Source organism: Delphinapterus leucas, chromosome 5, assembly GCF_059928025.1.
Source record: "Delphinapterus leucas isolate spDelLeu-1000000601 "Yukka" chromosome 5, BTC_Dleu_Yukka2, whole genome shotgun sequence".
Classification (NCBI taxonomy): Eukaryota; Metazoa; Chordata; class Mammalia; order Artiodactyla; family Monodontidae; genus Delphinapterus; species Delphinapterus leucas.
In genome coordinates, this window is record NC_143133.1 from 65846612 (window position 1) to 65863584 (window position 16973).

The 16973-nt window shown below is 38.4% G+C and overlaps 1 protein-coding gene across 1 annotated transcript in view; it reads left to right on the forward strand.

Annotated features, from left to right (window-relative positions):
• The window catches only part of LOC111170287 (LIM and calponin homology domains-containing protein 1), a 107545-nt gene extending 91344 nt beyond the window's left edge, over positions 1–16201 (forward strand). The window contains exons 27-32 of the mRNA XM_089911836.1: positions 1148–1269; positions 1523–1646; positions 3900–3977; positions 5373–5481; positions 7855–7957; positions 13279–16201. Of these exons, the coding sequence (XP_089767962.1) occupies positions 1148–1269; positions 1523–1646; positions 3900–3977; positions 5373–5481; positions 7855–7957; positions 13279–13304 (562 nt within the window). The 3' untranslated portion in view covers positions 13305–16201. The remainder of the gene's footprint in view (positions 1–1147; positions 1270–1522; positions 1647–3899; positions 3978–5372; positions 5482–7854; positions 7958–13278) is intronic.
• The last annotated feature ends 772 nt before the right edge of the window (positions 16202–16973 follow it).

The following is a 16973-nucleotide window of genomic DNA, read 5'->3' on the forward strand; positions in this document are numbered from 1 at the left end:
TCTGGGTGATAATATAAAGGATAGCCAACAAACCCGTTGGTCATGGGTAATCCCCCTACCCCATGGGTTCCAGTATGTTCCATGGGAGATCAGAACAGGATACCCAGAAACTCCTGGAGCATTCAGAGCTAGCTCAGACTGGAGCAGAATCTGGTTGTAGGTACGGACTGTAGTGAGTTTATTGATGCGACCCCATGCCTGAGACCTAAAAGGGACCTGCAGAAACCCAAGAGGCTAGCAGTGCTCTGCCACCAGCAAGTTCTTTATGATACAAATGTTGGCCTTTGGGGCTCCGATATATCAGATAGATGTTGGAAAGTGTGCATGCATGTGTGTGTGTGCATACACACTTGGGTACACACACAGCCTCCTCAGAGGGACCCAAAGACACAAAAGGCTATCTAAGTATCATTTTCAAAGACTGGCCAATTTGAAAGGTTGGCTGGGAGCTGAGCTCTTCTGGTGGGATTTGCACGGAGAATTCTCCTATGCTCATCAGCTAGGAGACTCGGTGAATTGTAAGATATTAGAGCTTGGGACCCATGTCCAGAGCCTGCAGAGCCCTTGGAACAGCACATCTGTTTCCAGTTAACACTATTTAAAGAGACTTTCCAGTTTTTGAAATGAAAGCCACTAGTCAGGAATATTTGAAGGATGCTAATAAGCATTTTCCATGAATTACTGCTCGTTCTCCAGACAGGCCCTGTTGTCACCAGAAACCTTTAAAAAATCTCCTCCGTCTCTCCTTTCTTTGCACAGAGAAGCTACTAAAGGACCAGTGAATTACCATAGGCTGCCGAAGCCCCATGTGGCCCAAATATTTTCCACAATAAGTCCTCTCTTGTGAAAACCTGGGAGATTGCATTTAGTTCTGGCACCCCCTGAAATGATTAGAATGAAGAATTTTGTGGACAAGGAGGTAGAGAGGACATCAGGAATGATGGTTTGTTAAACTGCTGGATAATGAAACTGCGCAGCATTGAACAGTATTCTAAAACCATTTTAAATCTAGTTTAACATAAAAGAATAAATATTTATTTAGCCCCATTTCTTTTCTCGTATTGTAATCGGTCCTGAGGGAGAAGATCAATAATTTTCGTTCAGTTGCTTTTATTCCTGTTCTGAGATATATTTGTTATTTTAACAGCCTAACTCAAGGAGTCTTGACTCATTCTGAGAACCCTGCATTGAAAGGAATATATCAGGACCTCCAGCTGGATACAGAAGCTGGGGCCTCACCCTGTGGGATGAACCCACAGCTAGCTCAGGGTAAGAATGGAGAAAACCAACCCCCATGTTTCAATTATTGTAAGACCCCTTCCCCACCCCATCGTCCAGACAGATATGACCTCTGCTGGCTGCAAGCTTCTCTTCCAGCTTATGCTAAACAGCACCGTCCGGAGGCTCCATGAAATCACTGTGAGACCTCAGCAGCCATTAGCACTTTAAAGAAATGTGATTACTAAGCACTAAGGCGGCAGCTTTACTGAGCACTAAGTGTATGTTCTTTACTTGGCCTCAGATCCATCCCGGAATCAGCAGGTATCAAACCCACCAATGCACATTTTAGAAGATGTGAAGCCAAAAACCCTCCCATTGGACAAAAGCATTAATCATCAAATTGAGTCTCCGAGTGAAAGGCGGAAGTGAGTAACCAAATAAGACGGGTGTGGAATTTCTTTTTTATTTTAATTGACTAAGAACGGGGGGGGGGGGGGGGGGGGGGCGGGGAGTGAAAAAGTGTGAGATGGCTAGATGTTAGCAGCATTTTTGTGCTTTCTCTCCATTGACTGTCATTGACAAGGTAACAAATATTTATGGCAGTTTGGAACAATCTTGCTGGCAAGTAAATATTTAGTCTGAATTTGGCAACTTAAAAGTATGTTTTTAACCCACAAATCTAAACATTGGAAAGAATGTGCAGGTCTGTTGTATTAGCAATTTATTTAAGTGAGTTAAATTGTCTCAGAGCCTATGGACAAATGTTCTTTCAAGGAAAAAATGTTTCCTCTCATCATCATTCTCTCCCCTTAACTAACTACCCCAGGCTCTATTCTAATTTTGTAACAATTGTGTTTTTTATAGTAATAATAGTTCGCATCATTTTTGAAACATGTCAATATAATAGGCACTGTGTTGAAGGGTTTACATATATCTTTCTCCTCTTCTTTTCATATATTAACTCACTGAACTCTCCCAATAACATTATTGGGTTATTGTTCCCATTTTACAGATGAGGAAATTGAGGCTCAGAGGTATTAAATAACTTATCCAAAGTACTTGTCTGGATGAGTGGTAGAGGGATTCAGAGTAAACCCACAGTTCCATGATAAGATCATATTTGAGCCAGAGGTTCCTTGTAATCAGTTTTAAAAAGATAATATTCATTATACTTTAACCAATCATTCTACCTGGAGCCAGACTACCTGGATTCAAAATATTGACTCTGACACTTGCCTGCATGGAACTTTGACCAAGATACTTAATCTTTCTCTGTTCCAGTTTCTTCGTGTATAAAATGGGAATAATAGTAGTGCCTACTTCATAGGGCTTTGTGCCTGGCAAGTAATAAGTACTATACATTGTAGACAATGGTGTTGATAATGACAGTGATGGTGATGATGATAATAACTTGTTTTATAAGTTCGTCCTTTTATCTTATTTTTCTTGTTACATTTTTTCTCAATACACTTTTGAACCATTTCCCCCTTTTCTCTTATGTCTATCCAATTTCATTTCTCTCTGTCTAGATGACATGGAGAATTAATAGAAGGTAAAATCACATAGAAGGAGTTGTTATTTTTATTGATCATTGTGGTGATTTTCAACCATTTTTCAAGGTGATGGTCCTTATACTTTAGGATATTCCATGAAAAGCTGATATTTTGGAGAAGACAAGCTCTGTCTGAGGAGGGAGGTTTGCGGGGGCAGGGGCTCCGGGAGTTATTCTGAAAGCAGTTACAAGACAGATGGCCTCATGCTCTGTTCATGTCTATGCTGGCATTTCTCTTTTCCTTGTTCTTTTCTGTCCCTTTCTTTACCAATGAAATTACCTTTTTTTTTTTTTTTTGCGTTACACGGGCCTCTCACTGTTGTGGCCTCTCCCGTTGGGGAGCACAGGCTCCAGACGCACAGGCTCAGTGGCCATGGCTCACGGGCCCAGCTGCTCCGCAGCATGTGGGATCCTCCCGGACTGGGGCACGAACCCGTGTCCCCTGCATCGGCAGGCGGACTCTCAACCACTGCACCACCAGGGAAGCCCCTGAAATTAACTTTTAAAATCAAGAGCCCGGAACTGACAGCTTAATCACAGGCAGGGCTCACGTGTAACCAACAGCACCCGTAAAACCATTCTGGGGGCTTCTGGCTGGGAACCATTCTGCTTTGTAGATGCCCAATCACATAGCAGTCATTAGATGTTTTGAACATCATCCCTAATCATGTAACGAACTTATGAATAGGGGTGGAAGGCACCTCACTGAAAAATACCTCGTTTAAGCGCTGCCCTTTATTTCTGGGCTCTCTTTAAGAACTTTTCCCTACACCCCTGTTCATCTCTCCCCTCCCACCCTGTCCATAATTTTTATATCTAACTTGGAGTGCAACTTTAACTAGCAAAGAGCCTGACCAAACTAAAGAATAGAAAACTATTCTGTCTTTCTGTTCAACAATGCCAGCCTGGTTTTGATATCAGACATCCAATGTCTGTACAGTCTGCTAGATGGAAATTTTTTTGTCCTTTGTAAAAAAAAAAAAAGTGACCCCTAGGACACACTGTGGTCTTTTATTTGGTTGCCAAGGAAGTGGGGTGTTTTTTTTCCTTGTCTAAAAAGCCTTTCCTTGTGGGATTGGACTTCTCTTTACTTGACGTGATGTTTGGCTCCTTTCCCATGTTACAGGAAAAGCCCTCGCGAGAACTTCCAGGCTGGGCACTTGTCCCCCTGCTCCTCCACCCCTCCTGGCCAGTCACCAAACAGGTACAAGAGGTCAGCAAGCCTTTCTGAGGCTGCTTTGTTTTGGCTAGAGCCTGTTGAGCACAGTCGCAACCAAATTAGTGCTTGCCCGAGGATTGTGAGGGATTTGTCCATCCATGTCTCTTCCTACACACACACATAGGCGGGAGGAAAGAACACATCCCCATCTGCCTAAAGATTTTATCAGCCCACAGTCGAAAGAGCCAAGTGTGTGACGTTGGCGCGGCTATGGCCATAGGGCTTTAATTACATTGTGCAGAACTTGCAATCTAATAAGAAAATCCACCAGACAATTGCCGGGCTCCTAAGTCGGCGCCTTTCCCTCCAAGACGGCTCGGACCTTCTAGGCAGGATCCGCTGATGGCTCTTACAGTGAACCAGGCGGGCGCTGAGAAATGAAACTTCATCCTCCCTTTTACTCTACTCGAGCTCTCTAATGATTGCTTCTGGACATTAATTAGGCCCCATGATATTCTTAAAAGCTGCCTGAGCTCCCATTCCCTGGAGAGACAAATGACTGAGTACTCCAAGGTTTTCTTTGATTTAGAAATTTCATTTAACTACTGGATAAGAGGGAAATCCTAATAAATAGAGTTTGCTAAGGGCAACTCTTCCTTTTTTCTCTTGTCTTTCTGTTTCTTCTGTCCCTCTCTTTGCTTCCAAATGATAGTGCATATTTTAAAATTTCTTGTGTAATTCCAAGAGATTTCCCGACAATCGGCATCACTGCAATCCGATCTTAGCTGAGGGAAAGCTGCCTTAGAGCACAGCCATCCTGTCTGAGCCAGGTGGAATGGAAACCCAATGTGAGTTCTTCATACCGGATCACAGAACTTGGTATCAGAGCAGGGATTTGATCCCACATCTGCCTGATACCTGTTAGGCTGTATCACAATTTCCTCTTTATTTTTAAACAAACAAACAAAAAATTTTAATAAGTAAAAAGAAATGCCCTAGTGGGCCAATGAACCAATTATAGAAAAATTTAACACAACATTAAAACCTTAATAAAGCTAAACTTGACTGTCTTTTAGGACGTAAGAAAACATATGATAAATACATTAAATCATCTCAAGGCATTTGATCACTGTGGTTGAATAGACTACAACGCAAACTTTTTATAACAACTAACACACACACCTACACGCACACACACACACACACACAGAATTCCATGCCACAGTGGAGGCCTATTGTATTTAATCTATCAATTGTCTGCATCTTATACCTAATTCCTACTCATTATCAGTTCAGTAATTGTTTCACTTACAGTATAAACATTTTAAAAACTCATGTTTTATTTATTTATTTTTTTTTTTGCGTGAGGCTCCATATTAGTGTGTTTGACCAATGATTCTAAACGGAACATTTTATTATGACATATATTTTGCAACTTAGGTCTATAAGTGGGAAGAAGCTGTGCTCTTCGTGTGGGCTTCCATTGGGTAAAGGAGCTGCAATGATCATCGAGACCCTCAATCTCTATTTTCACATCCAGTGCTTTAGGGTATGTATTCATCTCTCTTCTGCCTAAGTACAGTCTCATAATGTCTTTTGGCCTCGTTCTGTGCTGAGTGACTACCTCCTGGAAATCCTGACAGCCTTTGCTTGTGAGGGCCCCCTGACTCTAGGTTGTACAGAAGTGTGCGTGGAGTCCATCCTTCAGGATGAAACTCTCCTATCACGCATCCCTCTGGGATGTCAGGTTAGAGGAGGCAAAACAGATTTGTGCGACTTGTCTTTATAAAACCATTTTTCGTTGCTAAAGAGCATATACTTTAGCAGGAAGCTGAGAAAGCCACCCTGGAGGATGACGATGCTTCTGAATCTTTTAAGGCCAGATGGATTTATTTGGAATGTCACATCTTTGATGCTTCTCAAACTCTTGAGACTCAATTCAAAGATTTTGGGTCTTTGACTTAATGGAAGATTGTCAATTGAGTGGTTACAGCTAGTTGCTAACTTGTAGGTCTCCAAACGAGTATGTCTGCAGTCACAGACTGAATATCACTTCCTCTGAGAAGCTGACCTGCTTACCACACTAAGTCAAGTTGCCTTTGTTACAGGTCCTTATAGAACCTTTCGTGGTCCTCACCACTCACTATTGAATTGTTTAATTGTCATCTGCTCTCTACAAGCTCCGTAAGGGCAGGCACCACGTCTGTCTGGCTCACACTATGTCCTCTGCACCCAGTGAAGATGGTGTCAATAAATATTTTCAGATGAATGAATTAATAAATAACTGAAAATGAGGAGGACTACATTCTAGTCCCAAATCTCCTGCCAACAAGCCGGTGAATGAATGCCTGTTTATTATATATTATATATATATAATATATATATATATATTTTATATATTATATATATATTATATTATATTATTATGCCTGATTTATTATAATATTTACAGGTCAGACTATATCAGCATTTCCTTTTTTCACCCATGGACATGTTTCAGATAATATATAATTTTGAAGCCAAACCTCTATCTCTGAAAAAGAATCATTTCTTTCTCTTTATAACCCTAACATGCTTTCTGTGTCCTTCTTGGATTTGTCCTGTTTCTCATTAGTAGCCCCCTCAGCTATAAAGTAAACTTGCATGGGTTTAAAATAACTTCCACTTTACCTATAAGAGAAAGTGAGTGAGGTTGTCCCAAAGTTATTAATTTAATAATGTCAGTAATCACTGGAAAGCAAAACTGATGGACAAAGTGCAATATGGATACTTGATTAGACTCCATTTATCAATATTCTTATTGTAAAATTGACATAGGTAATGTATATCCTAAATTGTCTGGGAATGTTTTTTTTTTTTTTGGCCACGCTGTGTGTCATGTGGGATCTTAGTTCCCCGACCAGGGATTGAACCCCTGCCCCCTGCATTGGAAGCATGGAGTCTTAACCGCTGGACTGCCAGGGAAGTCCCTGGAGGCTTCATACTTTTAAAAAATTCATAGTGATACCAAGATAATATGTTCCAACACCACAGTTTATTCTCAGAAACTTTACCAGAACTCAGAATAATCAAGGTGGCAACGAGTCTTTGCAGATTCTCAGCAGATAAGGGACTTGTCTTCTTAGCTGTCAAGGCCTTTATTCTCTCTAGTCACTTACTTCCTGGAGCTGACCTGATGCTTTAAGGTACATCACCGCTTAAATTTATCCCCTACCCTTCTGTGTAGATGCAGCTTGTAACATAATTTGGATGAAGCCTCCCTCTACCTGAGATGACCTTAGAGCATCAGTCTGGGGCTGGCCCTTGTTTCCTGGGCTGGGTCAAGATCCCCCTGCGGTAGGCTGGCCTGTTCTCTGATTCAGCCAGTACAGTGTACCCTACAGTCTCTTTCTGCTCTCAGGCTGACTTGGTATCACTGCCTTTAACGTGGAAACATAAAGTGGAATAGCTATTTCCCAGTCATTCTGGTCAGGTAGAACTTACCAACAATGCTAAAAAGCATTTGAAGATTATTCAGAGACAAGTTTCAATATATATTGATCATTCCTTGGCCATGTTTTTATTTAAAACCACTAGGATTTAACCTGTTTAAAACGGTTCTTCCGTCTTGATTGAGAATCGGTGTGCATAGGCTTTGGGATCAACCTGATACCACTTACCAACTTCACAACCTTGGACGAGTCAGCTAACCTCTCTGAACTGGTGTCCTTCTCTGAAAAATGCCAGGAGTTAGGATAAAATGCTAAAAGTATATTGTTGCTGGAAGTCAAGTCGTGGTGCAGCATCTAATACATAGTAGATATGCAACAAATGTGGAGGTTGGAGAAGTGATTACTGTACTATTCATGTGAACAATAACTAAACATTATAAGGAAACAATTCCTTACGCACCTTATAACCTTCTGTTCTTTCTACCCAATAGTGTGGAATTTGTAAAGGACAGCTTGGAGATGCAGTGAGTGGGACGGATGTTAGGATTCGAAATGGTCTTCTAAACTGTAATGACTGCTACATGCGATCCAGAAGTAAGTCCTGAGGGGAAATACCTTGAGATGAATGAGTGCAACCATATATGCCTTTCATAGACCTAGCTTAGGAATTCAGCTACTCTCCATCAGTTGATACTCCTACACTGAAGGAAAGATACATTAGCATCCAGGTAAAAGAAATGATAATGAAATAATCCTGTATTTACCACTTGTTTCTTACTGGAAGTTACTGCTATAACATGGACTAATTCTTTTTATCCAGAAGTGCATTAATACACCAGCAGGTAAAAATGTAAACCGAGTTTGAGACGTTGCCTGAGCTCACCATAGAGATTTCAGTGAGATGCAGGGATGCTATAAAGTCTGAAACTATTTATTTGTTGAGGCATCTCTTTAGAAGACCAGTAGCATTTGGAGGGTGTTTCACATATGAAGAATAGCTCTCCACTGCTCATCAAATCAATGCCTCGCATCTCATGTCTGGGTCTCCTGCCACAGAAAGTTAATGTTATTTTGGGGGGACCACCAGGGGGTGCTGTTGCCCAGCTGCTGTTTATAAAATCTGAAACTAGCCAGTGGCTAGCCTCTGAATCCTTCCTCACTCTCCATCCTAAGTATAGTCCTTCTGGTGCATGACCTAGACAGCAGGTGACTCTTCTATGCAAATTTGTCAGTCAAAAACTCTTTTTAAAAAAAAAATATGAGCGAAGATCTGGTGTTTGAAATTCAAGAATTTTTTATTATTTCTCAAAGTAAGTGAAGTGGCATTTTTACAGTCTTTTCATGTGGGTTTCTAAATCTGCAAGACTGAAGATTTTAAGAGTGAAAATTGAAATTAAGTTGTTTTATTGCTATAGATTTTGTAAATTCAGAGAAATATATGCCTATTTTAACAAAATGATGGGAAATAAAAATTAAACCCAGGTGGTTTTGATCTATGATAAACATTTGACTTGAGGTCAAAACGGTTCCAACTTAGAGCTGCTGCCATCAACCTGGACTATTTTATATGTATTTTATATGTATATACAAAATATTGATATTAATTTTTATACTATGTATTATACATATAAAATATGGGATAATAGTATACCATATATATACCATAAATATATATACAGTTATATACAAATATATATATACATGTATAATATATAATAATTATATTGTACTTAAACTATATTTGTATTTGTTTGTTTTGTTTTTTTGTTTGGGTTTTTTTCTTCTTTATCCCTCCCGCCCTCCCTATCGCACCCCTCTAGATGGTCACAAAGCACCGAGCTGATCTCCCTGTGCTATGTGGCTTTGCACTAGCTATCTATTTTATTTAGTTATTTATTTATTTTTTAATTTATTGGAGTATAGTTGATTTACAATGTTGTGTTAGTTTCAGGTGTACAGCAAAGTGAATCAGTTATAGATATACATGTACCCAACATTTCTGGCAAATTAAAAAAAATGATAATGTTAGGAGAAATTGGGAGCTTCCTCTTTTTCTTTTTTTTTTTTTTTACTTTTGAAGAAGAATATTCTTTGATTTTCTCTTCTTGTGCCAATGCTCTTCTCTTTATTTAATTTTTTTTTTTTTTGTGGTACGTGGGCCTCTCACTGTTGTGGCCTCTCCCATCGCGGAGCACAGGCTCCAGACACGCAGGCTCAGCGGCCATGGCCCACAGGCCCAGCCGCTCCGCGGCATGTGGGATCCTCCCGGACCGGGGCACGAACCCGTGTCCCCTGCATCGGCAGGCAGACTCTCGACCACTGCGCCACCAGGGAAGCCCTCTTTATTTAATTTTTGAATTTTATTTTATTTATTTTTTTATACAGAACGTTCTTATTAGTCATTAAAAAGGAAAACTAAACCCTTTTGTCTCAGGATTCAAAGTGATTTTTTTCCTATCATCTAACATAAATTGGAGTTTTCCCTGCAACCTCAATGACCTGCTGAATGTGAGTCATGGAACCAGAAGAGGGCGCTGTTAGGTTGATGGCCTCTTGAACCAGATTTGAAAAGTGCTGTAAATCTGAATTTCTTTCATAATTTGAAGTGCTTGAAGAATGCCAGCAGAGAACAAACCTGAACTCACCTCTGGATAACAGTGACCTGCTTTCATCCAGATTTACATTTTAATTGAGAAGCTGGGTGTTTCGTTGTCCTTTCTTTGGAAGTTAGCTTTTCAGATCTAGGCCAGCAATTTTTCTGTTGTGTATACAAATATAAAGGCCACTAACTGCTTTTGATTCCAAATCTAAAGACAAGAACCATAGAGTTCCTGTAATTGTCCTGTAAGATGAAAAATAAGGTGATTGGAGGTAGATTAAAGATATGATTTTTTCTTTAATGTTTTTGATGCGATATTTTACTAGGATGTTTTTTAGAATACTAAGGTACTAAGAAGAAAGCGAAAAGGCTCATTATCTCTCTGTCTAGATAACCAATATCAATATTCAAAAGAATAAATAAATAGAAGTTATAAGTAGTAAAAGGTTAGAAAAATTAGATTGTTTAGAAAGATACCAAATTAAAAGTGAACCTCTTCAACCTTAACCACGTAATCACTTTCTAATAAGTTTTTGGGGAGAGGGGCAGAATGTATGTTTGTATACACGCACATGCATACACACACACGCACACACACACAGATGCATATGTGTGTGACACATCTACCTGTATTGGTTCTTATTTCACAAAGGTAATGACATAGCCACAGTGGTACTTAGTTTTTGTTGCTGTTGTTTTTCACCTAATGATATATCTTGGGAATTTTTCCATATAGCATTTTCTTTCTCCTCATTCTTTTTAATGGCTCTTTAATAGCTGCATACAATTCCATTGTGTGGACTTAACCATAATTTAAAACTAATGCTCTATGAATGAGTGCTCCAGTTATTTCTAGTTTTTTAATATTATTTTTTAAATGCTCCAGTGAACATCCTTGTATGTATGTCTTGATGAACATTTGAAAGCATTTTCACCGGGTAGATTCTGAGCAGTGGTACTGCTGAATAAAAAGGCATGTGCTTTTTAAATTTTCAGGCAACTTGCCTAATTATCTTCCAGAAAAGTGTATGCTCCCTGCAAAGTATATAAGAGAGCCTCTTTCTCTCTCCATGCCTATGTCAGCTCTGGATATCATCAAACTTTTAAAATTTCCACTCTGCTAAGTGGGGAGGAAAAAAAAAAAAAGAAAAAAAACCTCTTTGCTTTGATCTGTAGTCTTTAACTATAAATTAGTTTAAACATCTTTTCATATGTTTGTTCACCATTTATATTTCTTTTTCTATTGACATTTATATTTCTTTATCTTTTGCCCATTGTTCTATTGGCAGTTGATTTTTACGAGTTCTTTGTAAATTAAGGAAAATTTCCCTTTATTTTATATTTGCTGCTTTGGGCAGTTATCATTGGTCTTTCTACTTTGTGATTTTTTTTTCATAGAAAAGATTTTCATTTTAAATAGTTAAACATATCTCTTTTTCTCCTTTTTGGATTCTGGGTTTTGTGTCCTCCTTAGAAAAACTCTCACTATTCCAAGGGTATAAATAAATTTAGCTGAGATTTCTCCTAGAATTATTTTCTGGGTTTTTTTGGCATGTAAACATGTGATAATCAGAAATGTATTTGGGGACAAGAAACAAGATAAATACTAGCTTTATTTTTTTTTCCAATTAGCCAATTGTATGTCTATAACTTAATGAATAATCCCATTTTTTCTTGTTAATTTGGAATACCAGCTTTCTCTTAAACTAAGTTCCCATATATATTTGAGTCTTCTTCTGGATATTTTATTATGTTTTATTAACCTATTTATTCTCTAGTATCAGTTTTAATTATCATAGCTTCATATTATGTTTCAATATTGAAGCAGAGAATGGCTACCTTCTCTCCAATTATTTTTTCCGAGTTTTCCTAACTCTCATGTTTATTTTTCCAGATAAATGTTAATATCATTTTAGGCTAAACTTTAATTAAGTCAACACATGACAGGGAGAATGACCAGTACATCTGAGAATACTGCTCATTTTTCTTGGTGTCATAAGGAAAAACTATATCTTCAGAGTGAATAGATGGAAAGGCTAATAATTGGCTAGAGAAATACACTTGAATTGGTTGAATATACCCCAAATGCATAAAAGAGTCAGAATGGGAAAAATGGCTAAAATTGTTTTTTCTTTTTTTTTTTCTTTTGATCTAAGTTGAGAAGAGGGGAGATGGATAGATGTGAGGGGTGGTTTACATCATAAGCATTCTAAGTGAAACAAAATAATTTCATTGTGTAGAATAATAAAACCTGAATATATAAGCCTATCTTCTTTAAGTAAGTAGCCACGTTTAAATGAAATTTTTCTCTTGGAGGGGAAAAAGAGCATAGCAGCATATTAAAATGCAATTCCTAAAAGCAACGTAAACTGTTTTTAAGTTCATATGTAAATGGGAATAGAAGTGCAAAACAAATTACCTGTCATGGATCAAGCCATCACATGTTTAACTGGTGCCATTTGTGCTTGGGTGTTAGATGACCACGTCTTTGTGTCTGTTCCATCATTCACTCTTGTGAGATGCATTTAACGCAAAATCCCTGGGGTCTTTTCCAATGTTGCGATTGCCTCATCACAACTCTAGTGCCTAAAATGAAGGAGAAACTTTGTGAAGGTTTCAGCAGGAAATATGGGACCCAAACCATCCTTCCTAGATAGGTTTGCCAGATAAAATACAAGATGCCCAGTTAAATGTTTTTGAATTTCAGATAACAGTGAATTTTTTTTTAGTATGTGTGTCCCAAACATCACCTGCTCAGGATGTAGCACAAGTATATCCCAAATATCCCATGGGATATATGCTAAAAAATGTATCTGTTGTTTATCTAAAATTCAAATTTTATTGGGTGTTCTGTATTTTATTTGCTGAATCTAACAATCCTTATATCTAGATCATATGTCAAATTCCTCCTCTTGCAATGTATTTATTCTTAGAGAAACCACAACCTAGAGAAACTGAAAGAAGAGAGATTATTTTCTTGCTTATTTGCCCCAGAAGACAAGGTAGAAAACTTGGTGGAGATCATTTGGTTTAGGGTGAAATCCAGAGGACTTCAACCAAACTTGACAGGGCATATGAATCACCTTGTTCAGTTCTGGGACGGGGCTCGAAAGTCTGCATTTCTAACAAGCTCCAGGTGATGCCAATATGGCTGGTCCCCGGACCACACTCTGAGTAGCATAGTGGGACGAGTTTCCCCTCCCTAGAGGGAAGAGACTTCGGCAAAGGGCATTGCTAATTTTGGAAATGTTTAAACATCTGAAGCCAGAATGGTTGACTACTTTAACCAAATGTTGCTCTGTGTTCTTTGTCCCAGGCGCTGGCCAACCCACAACATTGTGACGTGGTTTTCGAGCTTCCAGATCACTCACCATTTCCTTACTGAGGGTGTCCCCTGGCAATCGTTTAACAAAACCCTAAGTGCAGGGGCTCCTCAGCATTCATCTAATTTCTGAAAGGCTATTCTAAAAGATGGTATCTGTTCTTTTGTAGCACAGTGTTTGTGTTTTTCCTGCTTTCCTTTTTTTTTTTTTTTTTTTTTTGGCATTTGCACAGTATATACAAAAGAATATTGAATTGTAACGATCCTGAATAGTTCCCAAAAAAGGTCTTAGCATGGTCAAACAGGCTTACAGTTTAAAATGTGTTATTCTTTTCTTTGGGAGTTAATGAGATAAATGATGCAATAAACCTGGGGTTTTTTTAGCATTTCTAGGAATTAAAAACTTTATGTTTACAGAATTGAGCTGCAGAAAATGCAGGACATGCCAATTTGAGACATGTGGTCTTCTGAGACAGGAGCATACAATTAATGCATTTCAGAAACTAAAAATCACACCATCTAGCTCTGAGCTATAACTTGTTTTTAATGCAAAGATGCTAGTCTGATAATATATACTGTAATCCTGAAACATTTGTGTTACTTACTTTTTGAGGTGGAAGTCATACCAATAAATTATTGCACCGTTAGTGTTAGATTCTGTGTCCTTTGGAAGTTATGCCATTGCTGTAGGCTGACCCATCAAATAGAGAGAACCCTTGCTATACGGGCTAGGCTTACACTCTGGGACATTGCCCAAGGGTAGGAAGAAACCAGAGGGACATAATTCAGTCATCATTTCCAAAGTTATTACCAAAATCTGTGAGGAAGTTTAATCTTCCAAAGAGTGGTGGGTCAATGATAGCCAGGAGGGCTTTGTTGCTTGCTTCTCTTTAGGCTCTAGATTCAATAAGAGGCTCAGTGTGGGACATATGGAAGCTCTCATTGAGATCAGCCCATCATTAGGTGTGACCACCGCTCACCCTTGCCTGCAAGTTCTCCTTGGGGGTCTGAAGCCCAGGTGGCTAAAGTAAAGCATTAAGCCCATCTTAATAGAATCTGAATGACATATGATGTGAGAAGCCACTAGCATGCGATCAACAAGAACCTACTGTTCACATCGTGCCCTGTCCACCCTCCTGGATACCTACCTGCTCTCCTCACGCCCTACATCACCAACTCTCTTTACTACCAATACTGGACCTTGCTCATGGAGAAGTTTAGCGAGAAACTCTTGCGGAGAGCTGGTTTATTTTTTGCCCTGTGTGATGAATTTCATCTGGCCAAGAAAGGAATCAAGTTACTAAAAAGCATCACATTTTAGATCTCCAGGCTGTTTTCTTTAAGACTGGGGAAAGGGGGACTATTTATTCTGCCTTAAAATGATGGCAAATAAGTGATGACAGATGACATTTTGTGAATGTAGACTCTGGATATACTCCTAATAGGTTAATGTAGTCATAAAAGGAAATCAAGTAGATGTTTTTCTGTTAGGTAAGCAATAATTTTTTTTCTGTGTCTTATTGAATATGACTAGCAATTATTTATTTACACGCTAGACGGTTCTCTGCATGCGGGTTCCATGTAAGTACAGAAATTTCCTCAGCCACTGGAGGTATTTTGACCATTTCGTCATTTGGATAAGCTGTTGTTAGATTGAAATTTACACATCATTTCATTTAAAATTGTGCCTTAGAAAATGCAAAGCTGTTGCACATAGTCATTGATGAATTAAGGATGCAGTACATTGAAGACAGATGAAGTCCCCTCCAAGTTCTCAAGACTCCTCATGGAGGTGTTCGCTGTTTTACAGGAGGAAAAAAATCTTAAAAAAGAAAAAGAAAAAGAGAAAAACTAAAAAAAAGAACGTTTTGAAAATGTACAGATTAAGTCCCGTATTTTGATTAACCACCTGCATGTTTTGTTACGTATTTTGATAATGTGTATGTTTACACTTTGCATGACACTAGCAGTGTACTTTACCACCAGTAATGCACAAACATGTACAATACGATTCTTCATAACCGATTTTTCTAGAATACTTTTTACATGTGGGACTCCATCTGTTCTGTAAGGATTCTATGAATATTGCACATTCTCTTCTGGTTTCACAAACTCATTTATACATATTTCTTAGTGAGACTCATTGTACATTGTATTGAAGCTAGAATCAAGAAAAATAAAGCCCCATCTCCAACTGCAAAATGTGCTTTTCCATAATGAACAATAGTCACCAGCACAGAATAATCTCCAACATTTTCTAAATTCTAATTGCCAACTGTTTCTATTTATATTTGATTTATATTTCATTTGGAGTCTGTTACATGGCAGCTCGGGCAGACTAGATCTTGTTTTTTCCAATGCAGCATAGTGAGTATGATCTATTTCTTTTCAAATTATCTTTGAGATCCCAGGGAAAAAAAAAAAAAGTGCTCTGCTCTGTTGAGCTACAATGTAAATGTGTTTGTTTAAAAAACAGATGAGGCAAGTGAGTGATTTATTGTTCCTGAGGAAGTATATCTTTTTTTTTCTTATACTTCAAAAGCTTGTCCCTTCTCTTTCTTAAGGAAAAAAATGGGTAACTCTTTGTTTTTCACTTGCAAACTTTCATGACATGTGTTCATTCTTTCCGTGTAGTGTTACTAATGCAATACATATTATAGTTATCTATACACAGTGTAAGACTTAACAGGCTGAAATGATCCACCTCATATGTGAGTCCGTCCAAAAGATGTTACTGTTCTGGGTGGGCCAATGTTCTATATCAGTTACACTAACCTTCATTTAAAATATTTATTCTAAAATGCCTCTGAGAAATAGTAAAAAATAAACATAAAAAAGTTGTCTAAAATGCAACAGCTTTTATAGTAAATGTACATTTATAAATAAAATACTCAAATCAACTTTGTATTTCATTGATTTTTTTTTTTTGAGGGGTGGGGGGGCCAGTTTTCTTACTTGGGGAAGAGAGAATCAGGCTGTCTCTCTCTTGCAGCTTTTGGTCCAGAGTTACAGGGTCAGTTGATGGCAGTGATGCGTATTTGCATATGTATATTGATGCATCCTGAGGTCAGCTATTTAAGGCAAATCAAACTTACCAGCTGACTGTAGGAGTCACCAAGGAATTGCCTGCCACTGAAGGATTCAAACTCCTTGAGATGAGAATCACAATAACCAGGAGAGACCATGCAAATACCAGAGGAAATTGTCTAAAACAACCAAATGATGGTTTACTTCCAGTACTGGCTAGAGAAAACCACGTCAAACCCTTTAAAGCCGCTCTATTCTGCCGCTTTTTCCAGTGCTGACCCAATGCTCCCTCTCACTGTATACATACAGTCTGTTCACTGAGGACCTTTCTCTCCATTGTTGAGTCTGGGAATATCCTTTGAAAAGGTGGCATCCTGCTGATACTGTATCAGCAAAATACACAAGTATCTTGCCTGGCACTGTGTCTCAAATTTGTAGGTCGTCGCAATAGCAATCAAATGCCTTGAAAGTTTCCATCATTTTAAGACACAATATTCTAATTGCTACTGCAAGTTGTATCCTGCTGCTTTTTTTGCAAAGTTTGGTATGCAGTTAGTAGTTGCTGCTGTTTCCATATAAAAGTGAATTCTTTGCCTTTTGTAAGAGAATTTTAGCAACTATTGGAGTAGTTTAATATATCCATTGTTATTTAAGTGAAAGTT